Genomic DNA, 25,706 nt, shown 5'->3' with positions numbered 1-25,706 from the left:
AATAATTACATCCAATAGTTTTTGAAACTGATTGACACATCCAACCATTAGTATGGGGACAAAGTGATCATCCAAATCAAATCTATTAAGTTGTGGTTTATAAAACCATTTACGCATATTAAATTATTTGATTCATTAAATCATATAATGGATAATATTTTTAGTTAACACATAGTGAGTGAGATGAAAATTTTGTTCTACTAACTAATATATAAAGTTCAAATCGATTAATAAACTATTAGTTGTATCAATTCAATCTTTCAACTTTCATATCAAGTTAATGTCATCCTTTATTTTTATTTATTTATTTTTTTTTTTTTACGGAATCAATACTAGAAGTTGATTCTATTTTGAAGTTTTAACATGTTCAATAATAAGCTTTTAATTTATGTTCCATTTACTAGATCAGCTAATTTTGATAGATATATGGAGACAATAAGATATTATCGGATTAAATTAACTTGGTTTTGAAAGTTAAGAAATTAAATTGACAAAATTAATAACTGACAAACTAAATTAAATTTTATTTAATAAAAGGAATCTTTTTTGGTGCTAAAAATTCAATAATAGGATTAAATTAATAATGGCATAAATGCACTTTTAGTCCCTATATTTTGCACTTTTTTCATTTTGGTCCTTACATTTTATTTTTACTATTTTTAATCCCTAAACCAATTAACGTGTGACATTTAAGTCCTTACCATCAGCCAACTAATGGGAAAAGCTGAGGTGGCAGACGGAACACCCTATTAGTTGACGTGGCGCTGATGTGGCACTGATGTGGCGATTAAAATATTATTAAAAAAATATTATTTGGTATTTTTATATGCCACATCAGCATTTTAATTTTTTATAAAAAGCCATGTCAGACAATTTAAACCAAAAATTAAAAATTAAAAAACAAAATCATTTAACAAAAAGTAAATTGAAATTTTTTTTTTTTAAAAAAACCTTAAATCTAATTTAAACTAAAATCATTTCTTAAAAAAATAAAAAATTCTTATCTTTTTTATTATTTTTGTTTTTGTTTTTGTTTTTCTTTAACCTCATCAGCTTTAAAAACTATAGCAACTTTATCTTTTGAGATTATCCTTTTTTTTTTTTGAGATAATCTCAAAAAGACTAACCTCGATGGTCCTCCACCAAATATCCAAATAGATCAAATTCTCTCTTTGAGATAATCTCATCAAAGATTAATCTCAGATTCTCTCTCTCTCTTCACCATCCATGGATAGAATCTCTTACTCTCCACTGTAGGTCCATCGCCGGAGCTCACTCAGCCTTCTTCTCCACCACGCACCAGAGCTCACAAGCAGACCAACGACGAGCAGATCGTGCTTCTCTCTTGATGTGAAGAAAACGATGGGAACAATGGATTTCGCTGGAAAAACGAACTCGACTTACGTGAGAGAGAACGATGTGACGAGGCCAAACTCTCTCTTCGATTGATGAGGACGACGATGATGACAAGGTAGTTGTTTGTCAAGACAGCGTTGTTTGATGAAGTGGCCGAGGAGGCAAAAACAGTGGGGTTTGACGGCATCATTTTGGTGGAGTTAGGATTGGTGGTGTGAAATGATTTCGTTGGATTTGAGGAGGCAAAAATGATGCCGTTGGATCTACTCCAAACCAAAAAACTCATATCTGCTCCAAACCCAGAAACCATAGAATTTTTCTTTGAGTTTTTTGTTACTTGTTGTTGTGTTTGGTTGTTAAGAGATAGGTTTGTTTGGTTGCTAAGAGATAGGTTTGTTTGGTTGGGTTTGACTTGCTCTTAATCGATGGTGGTGGTGGGTTTGATTGTGAGAACATGAAGTTTGCTAGGTATTCTTGCTCTTGTTCTGGGTTTGATTGTGAAAAGGTGAAGTTTGATTCTGGGTTTGCTCTTATTCTCTTCGACATGCACTGTTGGTTTCTTTGATTTGTTTCTTGTTTTTCTGGATTTGATAGAGATTAGATTTAGTTGTTGGATTTCTTTTTTGAAAACGATTTGGTTGTTGGATTTAGATTCGGGGTTTGTCATATATTGGTTTGGGTGCTGGGTTTATTTCTTAGATTTGGGAAGAACATGGAGAACAAGTTCTTTTTTTTTATTAAAAAAATAATTTTAAGTTTTGTTTTTTAATTTATTTTCTTTTTTGGTTTAAATTGTCTAACATGGCTTTTTATAAAAAAAATTAAAATGCTGACGTGGCATATAAAAATGCCAAATAATATTTTTTAATTGTCACATCAGTGCCACCTTAGCTTTTCCCATTAGTTGACTAATGGTAAGGACTTAAATGTTACGTGTTAATCAGTGGTGGTTCTAGGAATTTTGTTTAGGGGTTCATTAAATAATTTTAATAAAAAAAGAACTTGAATATATCGAGTTACCAACAAAAAAATAATAATAATAATAATAATAATACATGAAATTTTACAATTTCCTTCTACAAGTATTCACATTTTGAATTATGAGTATTGTGGGGCCTGGCCCAAAATGATGGGCTAGTCAAATTACTAGCCCGTCCGTGAAGCATCCTGTCCGAGGAGAGGTCATAGTCCAAGCATCGTTCGAGCCCAATTACGGTAAAGAAGACCTGTCCGAGGAGAAACTCCTCCTCGGACATTACGAAGTCTGGATCAAGAGCTCACCCCAGCCATTGCAATTCACCCTCCAAGCATATAAAAATGAATAAAACCCAAAATATCTCATAGAAAGCTGCTGCCACCACATTAAATGAGTCACAACCATTCTCCTGACCGCATTAATGAGGAAAAGACCCCTGAACAGTGCTGCCTTGGACACTGCAACTCACAAGGTGATGATAAAGATGTCTGATAGGACAGGTGCTCAAGTGGGGGCTTAGATGATCAACAAGTGTAAGGCTCAGATAAGATCGAAAGACCTATATAATGTAGTGGAATCCCTCAGAGAGGGGGAGAGGCGGAAAAAAGAGGAGAAGAACGGCGAAGAACTTAATACTCCTCGGACTAATTCCGAGGAGTCCAACCCTTCAGGCTACATCGTCGTAGGGCTTGGATGTTCAGACCGAACTCCCTTCTACATGAGCCCTCCTGAAATCAGGACCAGACCGTTGCCCAGCGACCAAAGGCAAGCCTTTTAAGCCCACTCTCTACAAATCACATTGTGAGGGATCTTTTATGTACGACCCCAATGTCATTCTTGGGCCGTCCAATAATCGTGTCCCTACAAGTATCTATTGCCAATGTGAGTAGGTATGAGCCTACAATCATTTTATTTTGTTAAGTTTATCTAACAATTTATTTTTATGCAGTTTTTATTATCTATTTGGTATTGTTTTTATAAAAATATTTTAAACTAAATGACTAAACTAAACTCATTGTTTTGTATTAATTATTGACGCACACAACTACACTCATTCATACATCATGTAACAAACCATCTCTATTTCCTAATTATTAAATTATATAAATTTATATTATATTTATATTGTACACACAAACTTCCACACACATCATAATTCACACAAATAACATTATAACAAAAAGTAATGCACATAATCAATAATAGACACACTCACACATATAATATAAATTTATAAAAAAATAGTGACACTTACAATTCACAAGCACTTGCTCTTTATTCTTAGAGTTGAAAATACTTATAATAAAGATATGCAAAATTTAAGTCAAGGTGTGCAAAAATATTTTTTAAAAAAATTATAGTATTAAACTAACAAAAAATATATATTTTATACATATAATTTTTTTTTTTTTTTTTTGAAGTCAAGGGATTCATTTGAACCCTCTGAGAATAATGTAGCGCCGCCCTTGGTGGTAATTGGTTTTAGGGACTAAAAATTGTAAGAATAAAATGTAAGAATCAAAATAAAAAAGTGCAAAATATAAAGACTAAAAATGTAATTACGCTATTAATAATTTAACTTCCCTTGATTTAAGATAAATTACATAAAAATGAAAATTAGTGTCGGGGGGTTGTTAAGGATATCTACAAGTTGTCTGACAATGAAACCCAAAAGCATTGCATGACAGCCGCTAGCTGCTGGTTTCTACACCAATCTGTGTGTGTGTTCGCTCCAAAGCCACCAGTAAGTTGTAGTCGTAGTTGTAGTTGATGCCTTCACCTGTTCTCACTCTCTTTTCATGTCATGTGGCAATTTCTGATTTGCTGTTCCCAGATGACAGTACGTAGGACCCATCTAATGATTTTCGCACTTCTGGAATTTGGATAAGAGTGGCAGGAAGGACACGCCCAATTTTGACTTAATAAGTTTTTCCTATTTCTTATCTTAACTAACTACTCATATCATGTGTTACATTAACCATGCTAGTCAATATTGGTAGATTTCAATTAACTTAACTGATAAATTGTTTAATAGTTGAATAAGAGATTTGAGATTCAATTTTCACTCACACTAAAAACTGATTGATGTCTTAGTCAGATAATAAAGAACTATCATTAAGAGCGGACACCATAGGTTAAAATCCTCTCAAAACATAAAGATTCCTTAATGAGAGGATTATCTTCTCTAAATTAGATTTTTATATAGTTCAAAAATACTATTATACCCTAAGTGTTTAAGCACTAACAAAATTTGCGGACAATTACGTAAAAAAAAAAAAAAACCCAACCCCACTACACCACTTTCAATTTTTAAATACATGTCAAAATCCATAAATAAAAAGGTTAAAAAAATTTAAATCATAATCCATTCCAATTCAATGTCTGTGTTCTATTTAAATTCAAATACTTTTCTTAAAAAAAAAAAAAAAAAAATCAAATACTAGGCCTTAGCCTACTGCTTCTTAAAAAATAAATAAATAAATAAAAAGCTTTTATCCTTATCCTTATCTCAATCTTTTCTCCATATCTCAATATAAAAGTAGATTCCTATTCGGCTATTCTCATTAAAAAAAAATAAATAGATTCCTACAATCCAACACACACATATTGATTGCCTTTTAATTGAATTCAAATTTTTAATCCCTTGTCTAAACAAAAAAAGAGGAAAATTTAAAATGAAAAAAAAAAAAAAACAAACTCAAACAGAAACACATGTTAAAATATATATATATATATATATATACATACACACACAGCTCCCTAACTTCTTTAGCCTATTTTATTTGAATTCAAATTTCTTAATCCCCTACCTGATCCCCCAAAAAAAAAAAAAAAAAAAAACCTATCAGCTATGAACTTTAAAATCTTTGCACTATTTGTATATATTTCACTTTTTACTTTCTTTGCGCAAAGACTTCGATTTCCTCAATTTCTTTTTTCAATTCATCACCATCTCTTCATTGCGAAAAGTACATTTCTTTTGATATTGTTTTAATTATTACTTTGTATTTTTCATTGTATTTTCCTTTTCTTTGAACAAATCAATTTAATCTCCTGTTATCTATTTCTGTCTCATAACTTTTATCTATCTTTTTTAGGTTCTTCTCACAACTTTATTGATTTCCTCTAATTTTATCTTACTATAAACCATCTCCTCTTTGAGAAAAGGCTTTTTTTTTTAATTATTATTTACTTTTTAAACATTCATCACTCCCCAAGAATTTTGGTGAACAGTTTAGAAGAGCTCCTAAGGACACGTAACACACATTCATAGATGCTAGTATCATATACTATATTACTCATATGAAATGTTACATTAACAAGGCTTGTCATTTTTTTTTTTTTTTTGTGTGTGTTTGTGTGTTTATAATCGTTCTCATCCATGAATGTCCAAAACCCACTTCGTGTTCGTGATCCTGCCACATCACCATCTCATATTGCGTCCCATATTGATATGGAAAAAAAAAAATAGTAACAGTTATATAAGGGAAAAAACGAAACAATCCACCATGCCCAAGACGCATATAAAGCCATTTTGGCATAATTTTCCTCATAATCATTTTTTTATTATAAAAAACTATATGATAATTAGAATAAATCATATTCTTAAATTATATATATGACATTAAAGTAAATTCTTACGAACTAATATAAAAAGAGCAATCTTTGTGTTAGAACTACTTTTCCTTCTTCCTTGTTTATATGTGTTTGTTTCTCAAAAAAATATATAAAAAGAGCAATGTTAGATGAGTAATTATTGAGTACTCCGATAGTACTATAAATGCGTATTCCCCCTTTCACATAACTGTAAGTTCTACTAATTAAATTCATAGTGGGATCTACAATTCATGTGAGAGAGGAGAATACGCATTTATGGTACTCCCGGATTATTCAATAATTTTCCATGTTAGAGACATAATTGTTTCAAATACTTGTTTAGGTAATAAATGATAGGTTATGATTGTAAATGTACGATAAATTATACAGTCCTCTAGTGGACCAAGTCACTTGTCTAGAGGACTAAGTCACTTGTCCACTATTCCACTAAAAGATTCTCACTTGTTTAAAATTGTTGAGTCAGTAATCAATTTCTATTTTTTTTTAAAAAAATATAACTCAGCAATTTTAAACAAGTGTGAGTTTTTTAGTAGAATGGTGGACCATGTCACTTGTCCACCATGTAAACCGTATAATTTCTCGTAATTGTAGGGATAAGGATTGTTTGGAGCTATTTGATTAACTCCTACTCTATATAGTTTATAAAATTCCATTCATCCATTTAAAAGAGTAAATTAGATTTTGTAATGTTATTAATATTTAAACAAACATTAATTATTTTTCTTTTACTATCTATTTAAATTATTGATAATGTCAAAATTCTATCAATTCTTTTCAAAATAGATGAACAAGATTTTTGGAACGGAATAGTGTTACTCTAAAAACTCTAGATAATCTAACATGTGATTAGAAAGCAATATTACTTTTATATAACCCATGTTTTATAAGAAAGAAATATGACATAAGTATCACTTTTATTTATTGAATAAAAATTTCTTGTTTCTCTTTTAGAGTTCTATTTTATGCTCCATAAACTTAATATGTCATGTGTAGGGACACGATTTCGCAACGAACCACAACAGTGTAGGGTTCGCATGTGAAAAGGCTCATACAATATCATTTGTAGAGAGTGGGTTTGAAAGGCTAGGCCTTGGTTACCCGGCGGTGGTGTTTTTTTTTTTTTGTGGTGTTCATATGTGTTTAAGGTGTTTTCACCCCTGGAATCTTTCTCCTGGAGGTGGACTGGGAGGCCCTCCTCTCTCTGGCCAGTTTCCCCCCCCCCCCCTTTTTTAGATTACCTACTTTTTCTTTTATACTAGCCTGCGTTCACTTTCCTTCGTCCACGTGTAGGATCAACCTTTCCATGACTGATACTTGTCCCGTCAATCCAAACCCAAAGTCGTTGGGGGTGGTTGATAAAGCTGAAGAATAGGCTCGGTTAGGTCAGAGCCCTGCATGGGAAGGGTAGCTTTTCCTAGATATTTTGGATCTTCTTTCAAGTTTGTTCCTATACCGTTTTTGCCCCTCTTCTCGGTGGAACTTTGGGTCTGCCGAGGACTGAACTGTCCTCGGTTACATCTCCGGGCCATTTCGTGCTTTATATTGTCAAGTTTGGGCCATAGCCCTCTTTGGCCTGGGCCTTTGGACTCCCCATGAGTAAGTGGGCCGGACCCATAAATTATTGGGCCCCACAATAGCCCCTCAAAACCCTGCTGTCCGACCTCCTGGTTGGAGAGGGGGGTTTTGGAAATACCGAGCCTTTATTATGGCTCATTTAATTCAGCCTTTCACTGACGTTGGCGTTCCTCCACCTGCCCAGGAAATGTACCGGTCTACGAGATGTTCTTCTTAATTTATTCACGATACGCTCATGCCGTTTGGTTATCCGGAGCGTGTCTTTAATAGTTTCCTTTCACGATACCTCTCAAATTTAACAGTTACTGATGGTGTGGGGGAGCGGAACGGGCATATTCTTGTTTGCGGATTTCCTTGGAGATCTGAACAAATTAAGTACCCTCCTCTTCGTCCCCTATATAAAGAGAAAAGACAAGAGTTGTTTCTCCCATACATAAATCCCTTTAATCCCCAGGAAGTCTGAAACCCTTAGATTCCTCCTAGAGTTTACTTTTACCCTTTGATTATACCTCAACCTGTAATACATTCACCACAGTCATAAGCAATGAAAAAGCCATTCTCCCACCAAAAATACCATATTCTAATAAAGCTCGAAATGGCTCGGTCAGGGCAAGGATGGCGGAGACTCAAGATTTGTCTTACTTTCCTTTCAGCCAAAATCCGGAGCAGGAACTCGTCGCGTCACACGTTCGGCGTGACTGAGCCGAGGACACCCATTATCAGTACCACCCGCTCTCTCATGAGCATATCTAACATGGCACCAGTGTGTTAGGAGTCAAGACTGGGGCAGGGATTAAGTGCCCCTGCTTCTTCCTCTCTTCGTTCACTGGCGCCTCCTTTTGCCTCTCTTTCTTCTTCTTTCCACCACCAGATTCATCCTGGTGCTTTTCCTTCTCCCTCTTTTGCTCCTTTTTCTTTCTTTTCATCTCTTCCCTCTTCTTCTCCTCCTTCTTTTCATTCATCTCCTCCATCTTCCTCATTCATCTCCTCCATCTTTTCATTCATCTCCTCCATCTTCCTCATTCATCTCCTCCATCTTTTTCTGAAGAAGGCACTTCCCTCAATATGGGCGATACTGAGGCAGAGTTTGGAGGGACTTCGGAGACGAGTTTAAAAGACACCTGACCGTTTATTTATTTGTATTGTTGATGTTTTTTTTTTTTTTTATATTGTTTCGGCAGTTCACCTTTTGTATAAGCTTGTTTAAGCCCCTCTTTGTACGTTGTAATATATCTTTATATTAATAAAAATTGTTATCATTTTACTTCGCATGTTCTATCTCTATGTTTTTACAAATTTGCAAGTGTTGTTCGGCACAATAATATAGCATTTGAATCAATGACAACTAGGGCCAAAATACTTGCTAATAAAAAGATGTTGCCGTAACTTTAATAGAATTGTTTGGCACAACAATGCCGACCTGTGAAGAACGATACTTACCCGAAAACTAGCCGAGATGAGAACTGGATGCTCGATACGGTGTAGGAAGTAACCATCCGAAGACACATCATCCGCAAAATGAACAGCCCCCTTAGGCCACTGAATATTGGGGCGTTTCGCCATCTTCTTAACACCCTTATTGGCCTTAACCTTTTACAGTATTTGAGCCGAGGACTTTCTCCATCCGAGTAGTTGGTTTTCCCATAGGCTTGAGTCCGAGGGCCTCGCAACGCCTTGGTTCTGTCCAAAACCTAGTTTCGTCGTCCAAGTAGTTGGTTTCCCCATAGGCTTGAGTCCGAGGACCATGCAATGCTTTGGTTCTACCCCGGAACTCAGTTTCTCCCTTTCCTCAGGTATTTCATGAGGTGCCGAGCAGGAGGTTGTCCTCGGAAATGGCTATTCCTCGGCGTGGGCCGTAGCCCTTGGGCTCCCATGCAGAACGGGCCTGGGCCGCAAATTCACTAGCCTCACAATATCGGATTAAGAGGCATTCTTGTACTCTTTGGTCACGCGGTCCCCTTTGATGTCCCAGTGTTCGAGATGCGCCTTCACGAGAATCCTTTAATTTCATGGTTGCAGGTGGCGTTGGAGATTGAGCCGGAGCCATTTTGTCTGTAGTGCTCCTTGGGACACTGCGTGAATTAAATGCCACTTCCTTACCTTTTTAAATAAATAGGAGAGGAAGTTGCTTTACCAACACACAAATCCTTCAGTTTCCTCCCAAACCATAATCCCTAAGCCGTAATTACAACTCCCCTATCCGGTGCAATCTTCCCTTAGTATAACATGTTTGAGGCGCGGGTTGGGGTGAAGGGTCAACTTTTTCCCCCCCCCCTTTTTTTAGATTACCTACTTTTTCTTTTATACTAGCCTGCGTTCGCTTTCCTTCGTCCACGTGTAGGGTCAACTTTTCCATGACTGATACTTGTCCCGTCAATCCAAACCCAAAGTCGTTGGGGGTGGTTGATAAAGCTGAAAAATACGGCTCGGTTAGGTCAGAGCCCTGCATGGGAAGGGTAGCTTTTCCTAGATATTTTGGATCTTCTTTCAAGTTTGTTCCTATACCGTTTTTGCCCCTCTTCTCGGTGGAACTTTGGGTCTGCCGAGGACTGAACTGTCCTCGGCTGCATCTCCGGGCCATTTCGTGCTTTATATTGTCAAGTTTGGGCCATAGCCCTCTTTGGCCTGGGCCTTTGGACTCCTCATGAGTAAGTGGGCCGGGCCCATAAATTATTGGGCCCCACATCATGCATCATGACTTTTTTTTTTGAACTTTAATTACTTTATTAAAAATAAAAAATAAAAGTTATGTTGCATTCTATGATTAGTAGAATATAAAATGAAAAATTAAGGAAAAGCTTTTATTTACTTATTCGGCATAAAAATTAAGTTCAATAAAAATATAGTTGTCTTTCAAAAAGTAAAGTTTTAAAAGAGTTGTACACAAGTGAAATAAGCTAAATAAACAACTTAATTTTTAAATAACCCTCATCCAAATCAACACTAAATTTAAAAGATAAAAATAAAAAGATAATTTTTATAATAAGTACTTCGAACACAACAAATTTTACAATCCATTGAAATGATAAATTGTTTTACTACAATAACACTTCCATTGGGCCCATTAGACATCTACCACTTACATCATTTTTATCATACACCAACCATGATATGTCATTTCATCCTATATAAAAAATAAAAATATAAAAAATAAAAATAAAAAATGTAATGAGATTTATTGTGTCATTAGAAAGTATAGACTTGTAACGAAATTTTTATAAAAAAATATTATATTTATAATATTTTAACAAGGTTAAATGTAATGTGGGGATTGAGGTCATGTTGTCTTTGACAGGGCGGTTATGACGGGTACTTGCGCACCATGTTTTTCAGTCAAAAAAATCAGCTTCACCCTTAAAAGCTTATTCTATTCCATAAATTAGGCAGCGAGGTAGAGAGGGTCAAACAGACACAGACTCGGCCTTTTGCTTTTTCTAACAATCGCTGTGTGCGTTCCCTTCAACAAAATTCTGGAAAGCAAGCAGATATGCGCTCCTCCACCACCACCACCAACACGATTTCGATTCACAGACCCCAACTCTTGAGGTTTCCCCACGATGCTGCTGTTGTTGCAGCAAATCATATTAAATTTCAAAGGGTCACAACAGCTTCTTGGACAATGTGAGTTTTGTTTTTTTTTTATGAACAGAACAACCCATGTATGTGTTTATTAGTTTTAATGTTTTTGGTAACAATAACTGACTGACACTGAGACAGGGCAATGGATTCTAAAAAATCATCATCTTTTGGTAATTATACGAGCAAGAAGGATAAGAAGGAAGAGCTGTCCATTATTCCTCACTGGGAATCATCATCTTCATCCTCCGATTTCCGATTCGACCGCCTGCAGCCGTCGGATCAAGAATTGGGTACAGATCAAAAAAGACTTGAGTTTGGACACTACGTGGCGCGACAGGCCCTTCTTGATGAAGAGTTTTGGGTATACTATATTTTCCATTTTATCTTCTTCATTATTTTCTTTGAAACCACTTTTTTTTATTAGGCACAAATTTTGTGGGGAAAAAAAATCTGCATCTATTGTGTGTGTGTGTGTGTGTTTTTTTTTTTTTTTTGAACTTTTTATATTTTTATTATTATGCGGTAGACAGCGGCATGGCTAAGAGCAGAGAGTCATTGGGAAAATAGAGCTAACGAACGGTATGCTTCTGCTTCTATTTCTATATAAGTTACACATTTTTTCCTTGCTTTTTTCTTTTTCTTAGTGACCTTTCGCTACAAATTAAGGGAGGGGGGGATTTAACAATTTGATCTTGTCTTTTTTAATCTTCTTTCTTTCTTGTTTACAATAAGTGAATTGGAACAAACAAACAGTATGATTTGAACCCAAATTCTTCCTGTGGAAAAAGAACCTTATATACAATGCCACTGAGACTCAAGCCTCTTCTCAATTGACAACACTTTGGAACAAAGGAAAGAAAGATTTTCATTAGATAGGCCAAATGGGTCATTGAAAGTAACCTTATAATATGTTCTTTTTCTTTTTTTCTTTTTTTAATCACAAGCATAGGAGGAGAAAAAGACTGCCAATTTTTGGAGAAACTGACAAATGTGGCTGATGGAGAAAACAAAGATGTAAAGGATTAGGAATGTTTTTTTAGATATGTTTAAGCCTCCAAAGTTTATTTGTTTTTTTTTTAACTCTGAAAATGGTGGCCTATTTGGCATGTTTGTAGCGTCTTATGAGGATAATTGTATTTTATGTATAAAAAAGAGGGGAAATTGTTTGAGAATGACCGCTAATTCTAGCTATGCTTGATTAACACAGATATGTAGATAACTTCAAAAGGAAATTTGCTGACCAGGTAGGACTTAATGTGTTCATATTATTTTAGTTCATATGTATATGTGGAATATATTTGTTGCATGAATTTCTGAGTAAGTACCTCTTGTTTCTATAGGAGTTTAATGCCATAAAAAGGCGCAGTAGAGGCCAAATTGGGCAGAAATGCACCTGTATTGTCACGGTATGAAACCAATCCACTAAGTTCGTCATCATACCCTTTCATTTGATTTAGTTCGAATATTGGTTAAAAACCATTGGTTAGGGTGAGTTTAAGTGGATAATAGAACTTCTCTATATTATGCTGGGAAAAAAGGATTATTGAATCATTGGTTGCTTGATCTAATCAAAGCTTCTGATAGTGTTCTGGTATATAATTTATCAGGTTATGAAGGAAGTGAAGAATGTAAAACGCACTGTAATTAAAAGTGTAGTTGGAACCCTTGATTTGAGTATCCGGTATATGTTGCATGGAGAGACTGTTCCTGGGGTACAATAGTTTTTTGTTTACATTTGCAGCTTTTATGTGTTGTCTGTCTAATCCAGTTCTTTGGCTAACTTGAACCTGGCAATGGAATTAATTGCTATTGCAGGAAAGGGTGAGAACTCCTCTCTTCTGCAGCATCAACAGAACAGACCAAAATAAATATGGGTATATTGCAAACTTATGTGTGATCAAATCAGCACGTCGTCGGGGTATTGCAAGCAACATGTTACATTTTGCTGTTGAATCAGCCAAATCCGAGAGTAAGTCAAAACATTCATCTTTTCTTTACAATAAAAAACTTATAAACTGTCTGATATAGAGTAGATGTTAAGAAAACATTTCTCTTCTGATCTGTTCTTCTATGGCAGGCGTGGAACAGGTATATGTGCATGTGCATAGAAGCAACATACCTGCTCTGGAACTTTACCAAAGGATGGGCTTTGAGGTAATGTGGATGATTACATGTATTCTTCTTCTAGCTTCTTTTTTGGGCTTTTTCTTTTTATAGCTGAAAGGCTGATAGAGCTTTTGCATTCTTGACTAGATTGTGGAAGTGGCAAGCTCTCAATTGGTAGAAGACCAAACTTACTTGCTTTGTTTGAAGACATAGAAATTCATTCAACACAAACTATTCCTTTTTTTTTTTTAGGGATGGTTACAGTAAACCCACCTGTGGTTTGGCCCGTTTTCACTTTGCCTATCCATGGTTCAAAACTTAACACTTTGCCCACCTAAGGTTACTTCTATTAGGACTCTGTTACCCACCTTTGGCTTTTCCGTTAGAAAACAACTTTTACAACCAATATATAACATAAAACGAATCAAAAAGTTAGGGTTTGAATTTTTTTGAAAGAGCTTGGATTATGGGGTTTTTTGTCTCTATGCAAACTGCTGGTCCTCTACTGAAATTCCTTTGAAAAATAATCAAGAAAGAAGGAAGGCAAGAAAGATAGGGCAGCGGCCAACAAGGACAAAGACAGCAACATATGTTTCCAGAGTTGAGTTCAAGGGTTTGGTTTTGGAGGTTTGTTAATGGTTATGGCCCTTATGGGGGCTGTTCTCCTCACTTCTCAGACCTCATGTGTAATCTAATGTAACTGGTGTTCTTTTTCTTCCTACTTCCTACTTGTTCTATTTGGCTATTTGCTATTGTTGCTGTGTTATGGGTTTGGGAATTGGGATTGGGGGGTTCAAGCTTTATCTGTTTGTGCAAGAGCAAGACTACTGGTGTTTCTTTGTATTTCCTAAAAGCTTCACCAAAAGCTGCCTTTATAATTGTACAACTACCTATATATGATGATAATGTTAAGCTAGCTATTGTTGTGTTTGTCCAAATGGGTATTTTATTTTTTGTCTTAATTGCATACTTTCTTTCTTAGCAACCAAACAGAGAGTTTTGGAAGAAATGGGAATAATTTAGAAATGTGAGAGACATCACAGAATCAAATGGGTCTTGAGAGAAGTCAGGCAGGCTGTGCCGTCTTCTTCCAAAATCAAAAAACACAAACACAAGGAAACCACCCCTTCCGCACCCCACCCCCCCCCCCCCCCCCCCCCAAAAAAAAAAAAAAAAAACGAATTTCACACTATATAATCGCAATGCTCGGCTTTGTCACCAAAACTTCGCCACCACAACCACTGTACCATCACCATTGCTGTCTTCTAACCGAACTCATCTTCCTTCTCCTCAAGACGTCATCATTTTGCCTTATCCTGTGTTAACCGTACTTGTTTGATCTTATCCTGTGTCCAGTTTGTTTAGAGTGCTTGATGGATGTGCTGTGATGTGGGCCGTTGGGATATAAAAATCTGAAATGGGTTGTGGGAAGAAGGGATGAGTGAGACAGAGAGAGAAATCAGAGATTGAGAGAGAGATGCAAATGAGATAGAGAAATGATGAACCAAATGTGTTGGCCTGTCCATTTGATCTTGTTTTGATACACATCTTGTTTTTCTACAAAAACCCCCTCTTTGATTTTGTTTGTTTGAGTTTTTTTTGTTATCTTTTGTTTTTAGAGGAAAAAGACATAAAATTGAAGATAAAGTACATTTTTCCACCTAATTTTAACAAAGATGGGTAACGGATTGAAGTTCAGGTAGGCAAAGTATAAAGTTTTAAATTACGGGTAGGCAAAGGCAAAGTGAAAACGAACCATACCACAGATGGGTTTACAGTAATTATCCTTCTTCTTTTTTTGTACGATGACAAAGAGTCAATGTACACACAAATTGTAGAATTCTTGATGTTAATAGGCAATCCTTAATTGAGATGGTGATTTCCAAGTTCTTGTAAGAATTACTTGTTAGTCATCATAGGCTGCAAAACCCATTATAACAACATTACTTCAAAGGTAATGAATATATTACAAAATTGTAGGCTTTCTGCTTCCAAAGGAATGTGGTCTGCATTTGAAAGTGTTTCGTTCTTTCTTTTTTCCCAAGTGCATAGTAAAACCTGACATGAATTCATCTTTTGAAATTAAGGGATGATAATAACAGCTCCTTTGTGGTGAACAAAGAAGTGTAATACTTGTAACTAATCTGATAAGGCAGTCTAATGTGCGCAGCCCATCAGCAGGGCATGTGGCGTTAGAAGAATAAACTGTTATAGAACAAAAGGAAAGTCGACCAAAGAAATAAAAATGGATTTTTCATGTCAAGAAAATCAGTCTCACCACATACAACCGGAACTACAATATATAAACAATTTGTGAAGCAGAAGCAGCAGTAGAATGTGAAATTAAGTGGGAGGAGAGTGCATGGAAAATCTGAGAATGGTAAAACACTGTCCAAACAAACTCTCTATGATATTTAACAAAAATGTGTTGCTTACAAAAACTTCTTTTTTTTTTTTCAAAATCTTCAGCAATTAACATATTCTTCTTTTAGTACAGTGTTGTTTTAATTTATAGTTTAGAAACATCAGTCGCTGTGCTACAAAGAATGCCAAAAAAGAAATAAAATCAATTGCAATTGTTCCATATGATGAACTAGTATAATCTCCTAAAGCTAACCAATTATAAATCAAGTGCCAAACCCCCACGGCCACGGGTCATGTTGCAATATGTTCCTGCATATATAGTCCATGGTGGGAGCTAAGTTGGAGGCCAAGGTGAAGGTGCTAAGGGTTATGGAGACGAGGTTTTGGCGGGACTGAGGATTAGAGTAAGAATGAGATTGAGCTCAAAAGAAAGAGAACAGAAATTCAAGAGACTGTCACTAGAGTTAGTTGAAAGTTGAAAGAGAGTAGTAGTTTTAAAAAATGCAATGGGAATGGGAATGGCAGTGGGACACCGGGTTGCTTTTGTCAAGAAAATTTACCCACCATAGGTATTTTAGAATAAGCAAAGGCAGCGGTGGCTCCATGTTTATCTCAAGATCACCCTATTTTGACACCTAATAAAAATGTTAAATACGAGAATTACAAAAATTTAGGTTTAATAAAAATAAGAGTAATGTTATAGACACAACATTTTCATAACAAATTATATGCAACAAGCTGTTATTGATGAGTAAACAAATAATGTCAGTATTAGGCCAAAATTAGAATCAATAACAACTAAGCTAACCTTTTTTTTTTTTTTTTTAATGGGAAGGCTACATAAACTTTATTAATAATGGAAAGCAACAAGTACATCAAAGAGAAGAGCTTGTTCAAAAAAATAAGGATTCTCTTCAATCCATACAAAGAAGTCAACAATGCCAAGGGCATGTTTTGCTAGTAAATGAGCGAGCCTATTCTCAATGCGTTTTTGTAAAACTACTACTCTCTTCCTTTCAACTTTCAAATACCTCTTTGTCTCTTGAATTTCTATTCTCTTTCTTTTGAGCTCAATCTCATTTTTACTTTGATCCTCAGTCTTGCCAAAACCTTGTCTTCATAACCCTTAACACCTTCACCTTGGCCTCCGACTTTGCTCCCACCATGGACTATATATGCAGGAACATATTGCAACATGACCTTGGGCTTTTGAGCCTAGATCCCCAATTTATTTGTACTCTAGTTGGGTTTATCTCACAATGGGAGGTCCAAGAAATGATTGCCGATGACATTGATGGTGTTCTGATGATATTTTGGCACTGAACTTCCTTAGTTACAGCTCTGCCGTGAAGACTGCTACACAGCCAAGCTCCCTCTCTGGAATCCAAACAAGATTTCCTCCTCCTTACTTCTCTCATGTTTTCCCTCCCCAATGTTTCCAACCCCCAATTCCTTCCTCTCCTCCCCTATTTATATCATTCTCTCAGTGGGGTTGTCATGATGAGAGAATATTCCACATGTCAGTGGATCCCTCCATATTATATCATTAATCAGGGGGGACTCACTTCTTACTATTGACATAACCTCCTAATAACTCGTGCCTGATGCTGATTATTACTTGGCGGGCGGATTCCCCTAAGACATTACCTCTTGTTCATAGCATGTCTTGAGGTGCTTAATTATATGCTCAACTAGCTCCGCCCAATTTGGCTAAGTGGGCTGAAATGGGCCAAAACTATTCAATGAGTGGGCCTGTAATTTAAGGACGGCCTGCTGTTCTCGGTCTATACAATTATCATTTCAAACTCTCCTTTCACTCTTCCATTTGACAATTCTCTTCCCAGATTGTGAATCCAAAAGCCTTTTAAGGTAGCTCCTTTAGGCAGGTTGATGTTCACCCCCGAAACTCGACAAAATCCAATTTTCTTTCTTTACAGTTTACGGTACTCGCTAGCAATCACAATCTTTGCCTTTACCTAGTTCAAAACTTGAAGACCCTAGTCCCACATTGTAATGGTATAGTAAGAGCTGAACCAAACCAATAATGTGGCTTCTCAGCTCAGGGGCCCTTCTTTAAATTCCAAAGCTCAAACCTTATTCTTGTCCTTGTCCATACCAAGCACATACCATATATATCCACAAGCTAGCTAGTAGCTAGGATAATTTTATCAAAGCTTGACACTACAAGACAAGACTCAAGAGCATTGGATATATGGGTTTGCATGAAAAGATTGGAGTCGGAGAATTAATAGTCTTGTTTGGGTTCCATCTTCCATGTTGTTATAACCCCGGCCCCCTTCTTTTACGTTTTCCTTCTAATTAATACTAATACATATATAGGGCATATTAATTAGTGGTAATTGTTACAACAAAAGTAACGTTGAAAAAATATTCATGTATAGTCATGAGATTGATTAGTGATCACGAAGGTCAGCGGTGGTGGTGGATGTGTTGGGTTTTATTTATTTATTTTATGTAATAGAATAAGAAAAGTATAAAATTATAAATTAATTAAGTAGGTTGGACACGTGGCAAGTTTTTATTAGTGAATCATAGAATAGAATAGGAAAAGTGAGAAAGAAGATTTGAACTCATGATTTAAATAGCAAGACAGTTCATAAAGCTAATCTATAATTTAAGAAGAAAAAAGTTAATACACGTAGAAAAACAAAATCACATCCAGAATTTAAGAAACAACATTTTAACAAACTTAGTGATCTTCTATGATATTAACTTTAGTAAGTGTAATTAAGTGCTTAACATGAAAGTATGGCTAACAAGAAAGACGACGTTTAGTTTTTAAAAACAGCTAGCGCACCGTTCAGGTTGAAACTAAATCGACATGTAGTTTACTTTAACAATGAGTGGCTTACTACTTCAACAATGCGTGGCTTAATTAATAGCTAGCAAAAGGTCAAAAAGATCAACATTTAGTAATCTAAAACACGACATAACGTTTTTATATTTTGTTGATAGAGTAATTGATTTTGTTGACAACTTTTTATATTTTCCATAAAAGTTATGTTAAAACTTTCCTAATATAGTTTATTAACTGCCCTAAGAGTATATGTTAACATAACCTTTTTAATAATGCAGTTCAAGAAGTGTAGCAAGGTTTGCTTTATTTCTTCTGGAGGATGGACGGATGGATGGGGGTTGTAATCTCATCTCGTGACATTCAACTTTGTCTGTCATTCATAATTAATAATTATCTCACATATATATATATATATATATATATATGTGTGTGTGTGTGTGTGTGCACGCGTGCGCATTCTCCCTTTCTCTCTCTCTTTGTGTGTTAACTCCTACACAACCATGGAGAGGGTCTTTATAGCCAGACCATCTGGGTATTTAGTTGATCTTAAAGATCAACCATGTGGCATTTTATGCTCGCTGTTAAAGTTTTACTTTTACCATCGAAAATCTACTGAATAATCACATTCACCTACATCTATTGCTGTAAGGGACTTCCTCAGTAGTAGGACCCAACAATTGAAAAGTCCAGAGCACATTAAAAAATTCACCATAAAACATGGAACGGCCATTCTGTCGTCCTATGACATTGCCAGGACACAACTGAGGTGAACTGTGAGAGTAAACTTTTCCGCTCTTCTCAGAGCCTCTCGCAAGAATGCCCCATAATAGTCCCTGCTTTTAGATGAGCATTCTTCTCCCAACACATTTTTCCAAACACTTTTGACGTAACTTGCACATTGGTCAATTTGTGATTGAATTATATTACTAACACAATAGAACCACCAATAGTACTTGTGAAAATTAAACAAATCTCCACCTAACACATCTACTAGTTGTGGCAAGTGTGTGCAAGGCAGCAAGAGTGTCTCCAAACTTTTTCTTAAACAAGATAGTCTCATAAGATAAGACAATTCATTGAAAGATCTCCAATAAAAACTTCTTGTTATAAAAGTCTGTCCACAAGAATTGCTAAAGAAAGCATCTAACTGGAATCATGCGGGATGATTACAAAATATCAACATTTGCAGTTAAGTTCAGTTACACAGTACAATACTGTGATCAATTACAAAAGCAAGTAACCAGACTAGATAGGTACAGGGCAAAAAAGAACACTGCTTAAGGAGTTTTCAACTCATATATGCTTTAACATCTTGAGTAACTTTTGTTATTCTATGTCTCTAGCTGCTGTATGATGTTAGTTATGATATTATATCTGATGATCCAAATTGAGATCAGATTCGAGAAGACTATGAGTAATAAAGCAATGGACCTTTTTCATGATCAGGCACCTTGACATGTTCCAATACTGGACACATCTTCAAGCCAATGATTTGTACATCCGGATTCGAGTGGCCATCGAGAAAAACTTTCGTAATCTGGAAAAGGAAAAAAAAAATTAAAAATTAAAAATGAAAAAGTTATCACATCTTGAAATCTATCTTCTTGCAAAATAATCTTAGATCCTATTAAATAAATTTTTGTAAATTTCAGAACAGGCCTCAGAGTGGATATAAAACTGATCATAATTTCAAAAACTCTGCATCTCTATCCAGGAGATGAGTCCAGAAATAGATACCTGAGTGCATCCAAAAAGTTTAAGCACCCTCAATGATAAGCAATTGTCTACAATAAAACCCACAGCCTCATCTGTCAAATTTCGGCACCAAGATAGATCCAGAGTATGCAACCTTTTTGAACGCCTGCCAAGTGATGCAGCTGTGTTGTAGCCAACCTAAATAACCACACAAGTCCCAGACAGAAATAAGAGAACATCATTTACGGTTAAGTAGGCCTGGTTTCAACAGACCCATTCAACTGAAGGGCTGGAATTAAACAAAGTGGCAATGAAGTTATTATAACTCAAATTGGCCAAAGAGTGGCACATAGAGCAGGAAATTCAGGCACAAATCATTACTAAATACCAACACAAGCAGCAATCAGTTTTGCTTATGCAAAGCCTTGTATGAACCACAACATATTTGAATCAATTTTGAAGTACCTTTATGAGCATGCCCATATGTGAGGGGATGTGTGTGTGAGAGAGAGAGAGAGGTAAATGAATTACCTTCTTGACATTATTTAGTGAAAGCTCTTTCAAACAATCTCCAGAGGTTTCGAGGAATGCAGCAATAGCTTCATCACTGTCATGCAGAAAAAATTATTCAGTTGGTTCATCACTGAGATGATGTCAAGCCTGTGCTCAGTGAGCATCTAACAATTTAATATCAAATCAACAGAACGATAACCAAAACAAGGTAAACTAGAAATCATTCAGGTGATTGGAGTACAAATATTGGGGTGTTTATAAGTACATAGGAGAAGATGCCCTGAAAGTTAAAAATAAAATAAAAAATAAAACAAAACAAAACAAAACCTTCATACATCCTGTACCAGAAACAGCCTTCACACTCCAAAAATAAATTTTTGACCATACCTCAGGTCCTCAGCATTTTCAAAAACTTCTTTTATTCAGCCAAGCAGTGCCTAAAAGTAAATGTTCCACCATACAATATTTTTTCTCTAAACTTCACTGTCTAAGAAAAATTAAACCCAAGAAACCATAAATTTTAAAGAGCAAAAACCAGATTTTTCATAATACCATCCATACAGAAAAATTTGGCTAATCAATTATGAAGTATGCTCCATGCAAATGAGAGTAAAGCTTGCATTTCCTACCACTTATAAATTTGAAAAATTGGAAGGCAAGGTCCTGTATGTAAATATTTCTGGGATTATTCTCCCTTAGCAGACTTCTTTAAGCTTTAGCTTGCTTGCAGCAAGTTTTTTCACTTTTCCAGCTCCCCGATGCATTAGGGAAGTAATATACCACAAATATTAACAAATAATAATTTTATTAACATTGCTAGTATCTAGGGATAACCAATCCATCGTGATGATGCATTACATTCTATTGTACAGGAAAAAGAAAGTGAAAATATTAACTTAAACTATAAAAGGTAAAAAACCTGAATGAATTGCGGCATAGTTTTAACTTTTGAATTGCGCGACAGCCATTTGCAAGATATCCAATAGCAAAATCTGTCAATTTGCTTAAGTTTACAAGATCAATCGCACATAATCCTGGACAGGTTTCAGAGATGACTTTAAAGGAAGAATCTGTCAATTTTCTGCACAAAATTGGAGCACCCAGCAAAATTGAAGGAATAAGAGTCAAACATTTTCAGGTAACTAAATGAAAGAATGTTCATATCTAAAGACATTAAAGATAATCAAGGAAATTTTGAATAGAAGCGTGTTAAAGAGACATACACACAATCAGCCAGAACAAGCTCCTTAATATTGTGACCACGAGCAGTCAAGAATTCCTTGAGAAAATCATCACCTACATTTTGAATACCAGCTAATGATAATACTTGTAGTTGTTCAAACTTCTTCAATGCTGGCAAGATAAGCATAGAATCGAGGCTTTGACAATCAGTAAGATTCAATTCTCTCAGAACTGATCCCAATGAATCAGCTAAAGTGTCGATACTGGAGGAGGTGAGAAGGGAACACTGGCTGAGATTTAATGATCTTAAAACAGAGGCAGAAGAAACAAGTTTACTTAGCCCATCGTCTGAAAGACGACATGCACCACTGAGGGATAAAGTAGTTAATGCAGCCAAGCTATTTGATGACCGAGCTAAGGTAGAAGGTAATACATAATCTGACATACAGCGCCCACACTGGTCAAGTTGTAGCACCTGATTGCACAAATTAATGAATCGGGCTTATCTAGTGCTCAAATCACAACAATATTATTCCCTCAAAATAAATGGAAACCCATTATTAGTTAACAACAGCTATAACCTTCCAGAAGATGAACAGTAACACTGCAAAACTAAGCTTGTATGCAGCAACTTGTTAATACATTCAACACAAGTTCTGAAATAATACACATAAAATTTTTAAAAGTAAACCCATTATTAAGTCCAACAACTGATTCAGAGCTACTCTTTGCATTTACTTCACAGTACACTGTTTGGACGTTTATAAAGGAAAATGATGGAATGGAATGGGAAAATCATAAGGAAATGAGATTAGTTTTTCCCCTTAAATGTGTTTGGGAGTTTATAAAATAGAGGAAAGTAAAGAAACATATAATTTTACTATTACACCGATTATATTGTAATTGTGTTAACAAAAATAGGGATGCAAACATTTATGTAATTTCCCCTTAATTAATGAGGGGAACAGAACATTCCAACCGGCAGAACATTTATTAAGGGAATGGATATCCATTCCCTTCTCCTATATGCAATGGGATTCCACCATTCCCTCCATTGCATTCCCCTGTGGCACAGTGCATCCAAAAGCACTGTTAGTAAACCCCAAATGGAGCTTTGGTGATGGAACAAAATTGAGGACAACATGGAGAAACAAAAGACATCTCAAATGCAGATCAAGCATCAATATTTCTGGGAAAGGTAGATATATGTCATGTCTAGGCATCATAATTTTTGCAGTAACACACCAGCATACAGCTGCAATTTACTCATACTTTACTGCGATTATGACTAAATAGATTTATTAATCTTGAATGTTCCCAAGTCTAACAGAAGCACAGGAGAGTGCCAGAATTCCATAAGAGCAGAGCATATCTAACAATATTGCATCGACAAGCAGCTTTAACTAAAAAGAAAAAAGCCAATAAACAAAATGTTTTAGCATAATCATGTCATAGAATGAAATATATGAAGCAGACCAGAGAATTTAACCTGCACCCTTGCTCAGGGATTATGATCCAGTGCACAGAACTTTGGTGTTTAACAGTAATGTATATTAATAAAATGTACCAAATGAACATCATAAACTACATCGATATGAATCAATTACAATTGGTCAGAGCATCATGATAATACACATGGAAATCTAACGTTTAGTTGCTTAAATATATTGGTTTCAAGTATCCCATAATTTCCTACTCTATAAACATGTCCCAAACAGATATGAGCAGACCTCAAGACAAGATTTAAACCTGAACCTCCCACAAGCGTGAACATTATAGAACTTAGCCTTTTGCCAATCATAAAACACTATTCTATTGCAATTATGAAGAAGAGTCCCATTAAACATACTATGCCAGGAATTCAAGTAATAATATAACTGAGATTTGGAGATATTAGCAACATATCATATGATAACTTGAACATACCGTTAGATTGCTGGTGTCACAAGTCTGAAAAGAATCTGTAAACTGCTCCTCCGTTAGCCACGAACAATCCCTTAAGCGAACCTCTGTAGGTGATCCACGAATAAGAAGCTCAAAAACATGATTGTTCATTCTGCGAGAATCGCATAGCAACTGACTCAGCTTGTGCTTCAAAGCATCTGGGACATTTTCAAGTGAAGCAATTGCATCAGCATTCTGGGAAAGAATTATCAAACACAGTTCTTTCAGTGAGGGAACCATGGGCTTTCTGTGATTTTGGCCATATCTCGGTGTCCATATCAGTGATGCAGGTTTGCTCTTGTCTAAAGAGGAACTCTCCACTCGCTTATTTTTAGTTTCCCGATCTCTAATGATCTTCATAGCTGTGGAGAAGGGTCCTGGCCAATCTTCGATTTCTGGTTCTGCTTCAGCCTCAGTAGGCACATTGTTCTCCTCCTCTTCCTCTTGAGAAGAAAAATGAGCAAACCTAGAGGCATTTTCCCTGGCTATCTCTCGGAACCGTTCCATGTAATCCCTTCTGCTTGAGTCAATCTCTCTTGTGTTAGCCTTCCCAACTTTGGTTTGATCCAACGATGCTACATTATCCGCCATTTCTCTTTTGTCAGCGTTCCCAATTCTGGTTTCATCCAACAAAATAACATCTTTATCTGAATTCTTAACTTCAGAATTCAAACTCAACTCCAATTTCTCACCACCATTCGGTAATGAAGAACCATGAACCAATTTGTCCTTCCCTTTCTCTTCCCTGCTATATCTCCTTCTGCTCTTATTAGCACTATTCTCATCAATACCCCCATCACTAGCACCACCCAACTTTCTCTTCCCCTTTTCATTTCCTCCACTCCCTTGCCCCTCATTAGTCACATCCACTGCACATTCCAAATCCAAATCCAAATCCAATTCTCCTACTTGAACACCATTGTTTGCCTCTAAATCATCCATGGCCAACTTCCCTTTCCCCTTTTCCTCTCTTCTAAGCCTCCTATCACCAGTCTCAACCTCAAGATCAATCACTTCCCTTCCCAATCCTCCTCCATCAACATCTCCACTCATTCTTTTCTTCACAACCCTCTTCCCGGACCGCAAACTCAAAAACCCTTTACCATTCTCCTCATCCTCCACCGAATATTCCGACCCTAGCACATTCAGATCAATACTCAATCTCCTTTTCCTTTTCGGCTCCTCCTTGACACTCTTATTAGACTTGGGCGTAGTAGTAGTAGTAGTATCGATTCCCAAATTAGAACCTAAACCAACTTCACCAAAACCCCTTAAACCCTCCTCTTCCTCTTCCTCTTCCTCCTCCGCGGAGCCTAACACATTAAGGTCAATACTCAATTTCCTATTAAACCCATCATCGCGAAAACCCCTTAAACCACCGCTCTTATTAGATTTATCTTCGTCGGAGGCTTCTACACTCAATCCAGCAAAACCCAAATCCAACGAATCAATAATACCCATTTCTCCATTACCCATAAAAACCCCACCTTTATCCTCCTCGGTGCCTTTTTCGCCGGATTTGGAAACGAGACGGAGACTTCGTCGCCGAGTAACCCCAGCAACGGAGACCGAATCGGATCCAAGCCCGATTGATGCAGGAGACATGGGTGTTGGAGTGGGAGTAGGAGATTGGAGAATGGGTTCTTGAATTTGGGTGGGAGTGGAGGGCTCGAGTTTGGTTTTGGTTTTGGTTTTGGTTTTGGTTTTCTTTTTGGTAATGGGTGTTGTAGTTGAAGGGACTATTTTACGAGACCTTAAGACCTTCATTGATGATACTAGAAATCAGAGAGAGAGAGAGCTCTGTATCTCTATCTCTATCTGATTATCTCAATCTCTATCCTCATATATGGAAAGAAAAAAGAAAAGGCGTTATTAGGTTTTTGGGTTTCTTTGGTTTGGGACTGAGAAACAACAAACACTTCTCATATACGCTATTGCAATTTCCCGCCAGAGTGTATATAATAATAATAATAATAACTA

General features: G+C 36.1%; 2 protein-coding genes across 3 annotated transcripts; one reads left to right on the top strand and one right to left on the bottom strand.

Annotated features, from left to right (window-relative positions):
* The first annotated feature begins 10,832 nt into the window (after positions 1 to 10,832).
* On the top strand, positions 10,833 to 14,140 carry LOC126705852 (uncharacterized). Of its 2 annotated transcripts, XM_050405072.1 has the most exons (9): positions 10,838 to 11,146; positions 11,243 to 11,465; positions 11,631 to 11,683; positions 12,312 to 12,348; positions 12,445 to 12,510; positions 12,712 to 12,816; positions 12,920 to 13,073; positions 13,182 to 13,258; positions 13,358 to 14,140. In XM_050405072.1, exons 1-9 carry the CDS (start codon positions 11,013 to 11,015, stop codon positions 13,421 to 13,423), a joined length of 915 nt encoding a protein of 304 aa, XP_050261029.1. In that variant the 5' UTR covers positions 10,838 to 11,012; the 3' UTR covers positions 13,424 to 14,140. The 2 variants fall into 2 exon arrangements, with proteins under 2 accessions (XP_050261030.1, XP_050261029.1); XM_050405073.1 differs by lacking the exon at positions 12,712 to 12,816 and having other exon boundaries at positions 10,833 to 11,146.
* Positions 14,141 to 19,468: 5,328 nt separating this feature from the next.
* Positions 19,469 to 25,642, bottom strand: LOC126705318 (uncharacterized). The gene is made up of 6 exons (XM_050404217.1): positions 23,709 to 25,642; positions 21,824 to 22,257; positions 21,520 to 21,681; positions 20,619 to 20,694; positions 20,130 to 20,285; positions 19,469 to 19,929 (listed from the first exon to the last, which is right to left on the bottom strand). The coding sequence occupies exons 1-6, from the start codon at positions 25,491 to 25,493 to the stop codon at positions 19,801 to 19,803; spliced, it is 2,742 nt and encodes a 913-aa protein (XP_050260174.1). The 5' UTR covers positions 25,494 to 25,642; the 3' UTR covers positions 19,469 to 19,800.
* Positions 25,643 to 25,706: the final 64 nt, after the last annotated feature.

This window comes from Quercus robur, chromosome 11 (genome assembly GCF_932294415.1).
Source record: "Quercus robur chromosome 11, dhQueRobu3.1, whole genome shotgun sequence".
Classification (NCBI taxonomy): domain Eukaryota; kingdom Viridiplantae; phylum Streptophyta; class Magnoliopsida; order Fagales; family Fagaceae; genus Quercus; species Quercus robur.
Note: the sequence above shows the minus strand (reverse complement) of the source record. Positions and strands in the feature narration are given on the sequence as shown.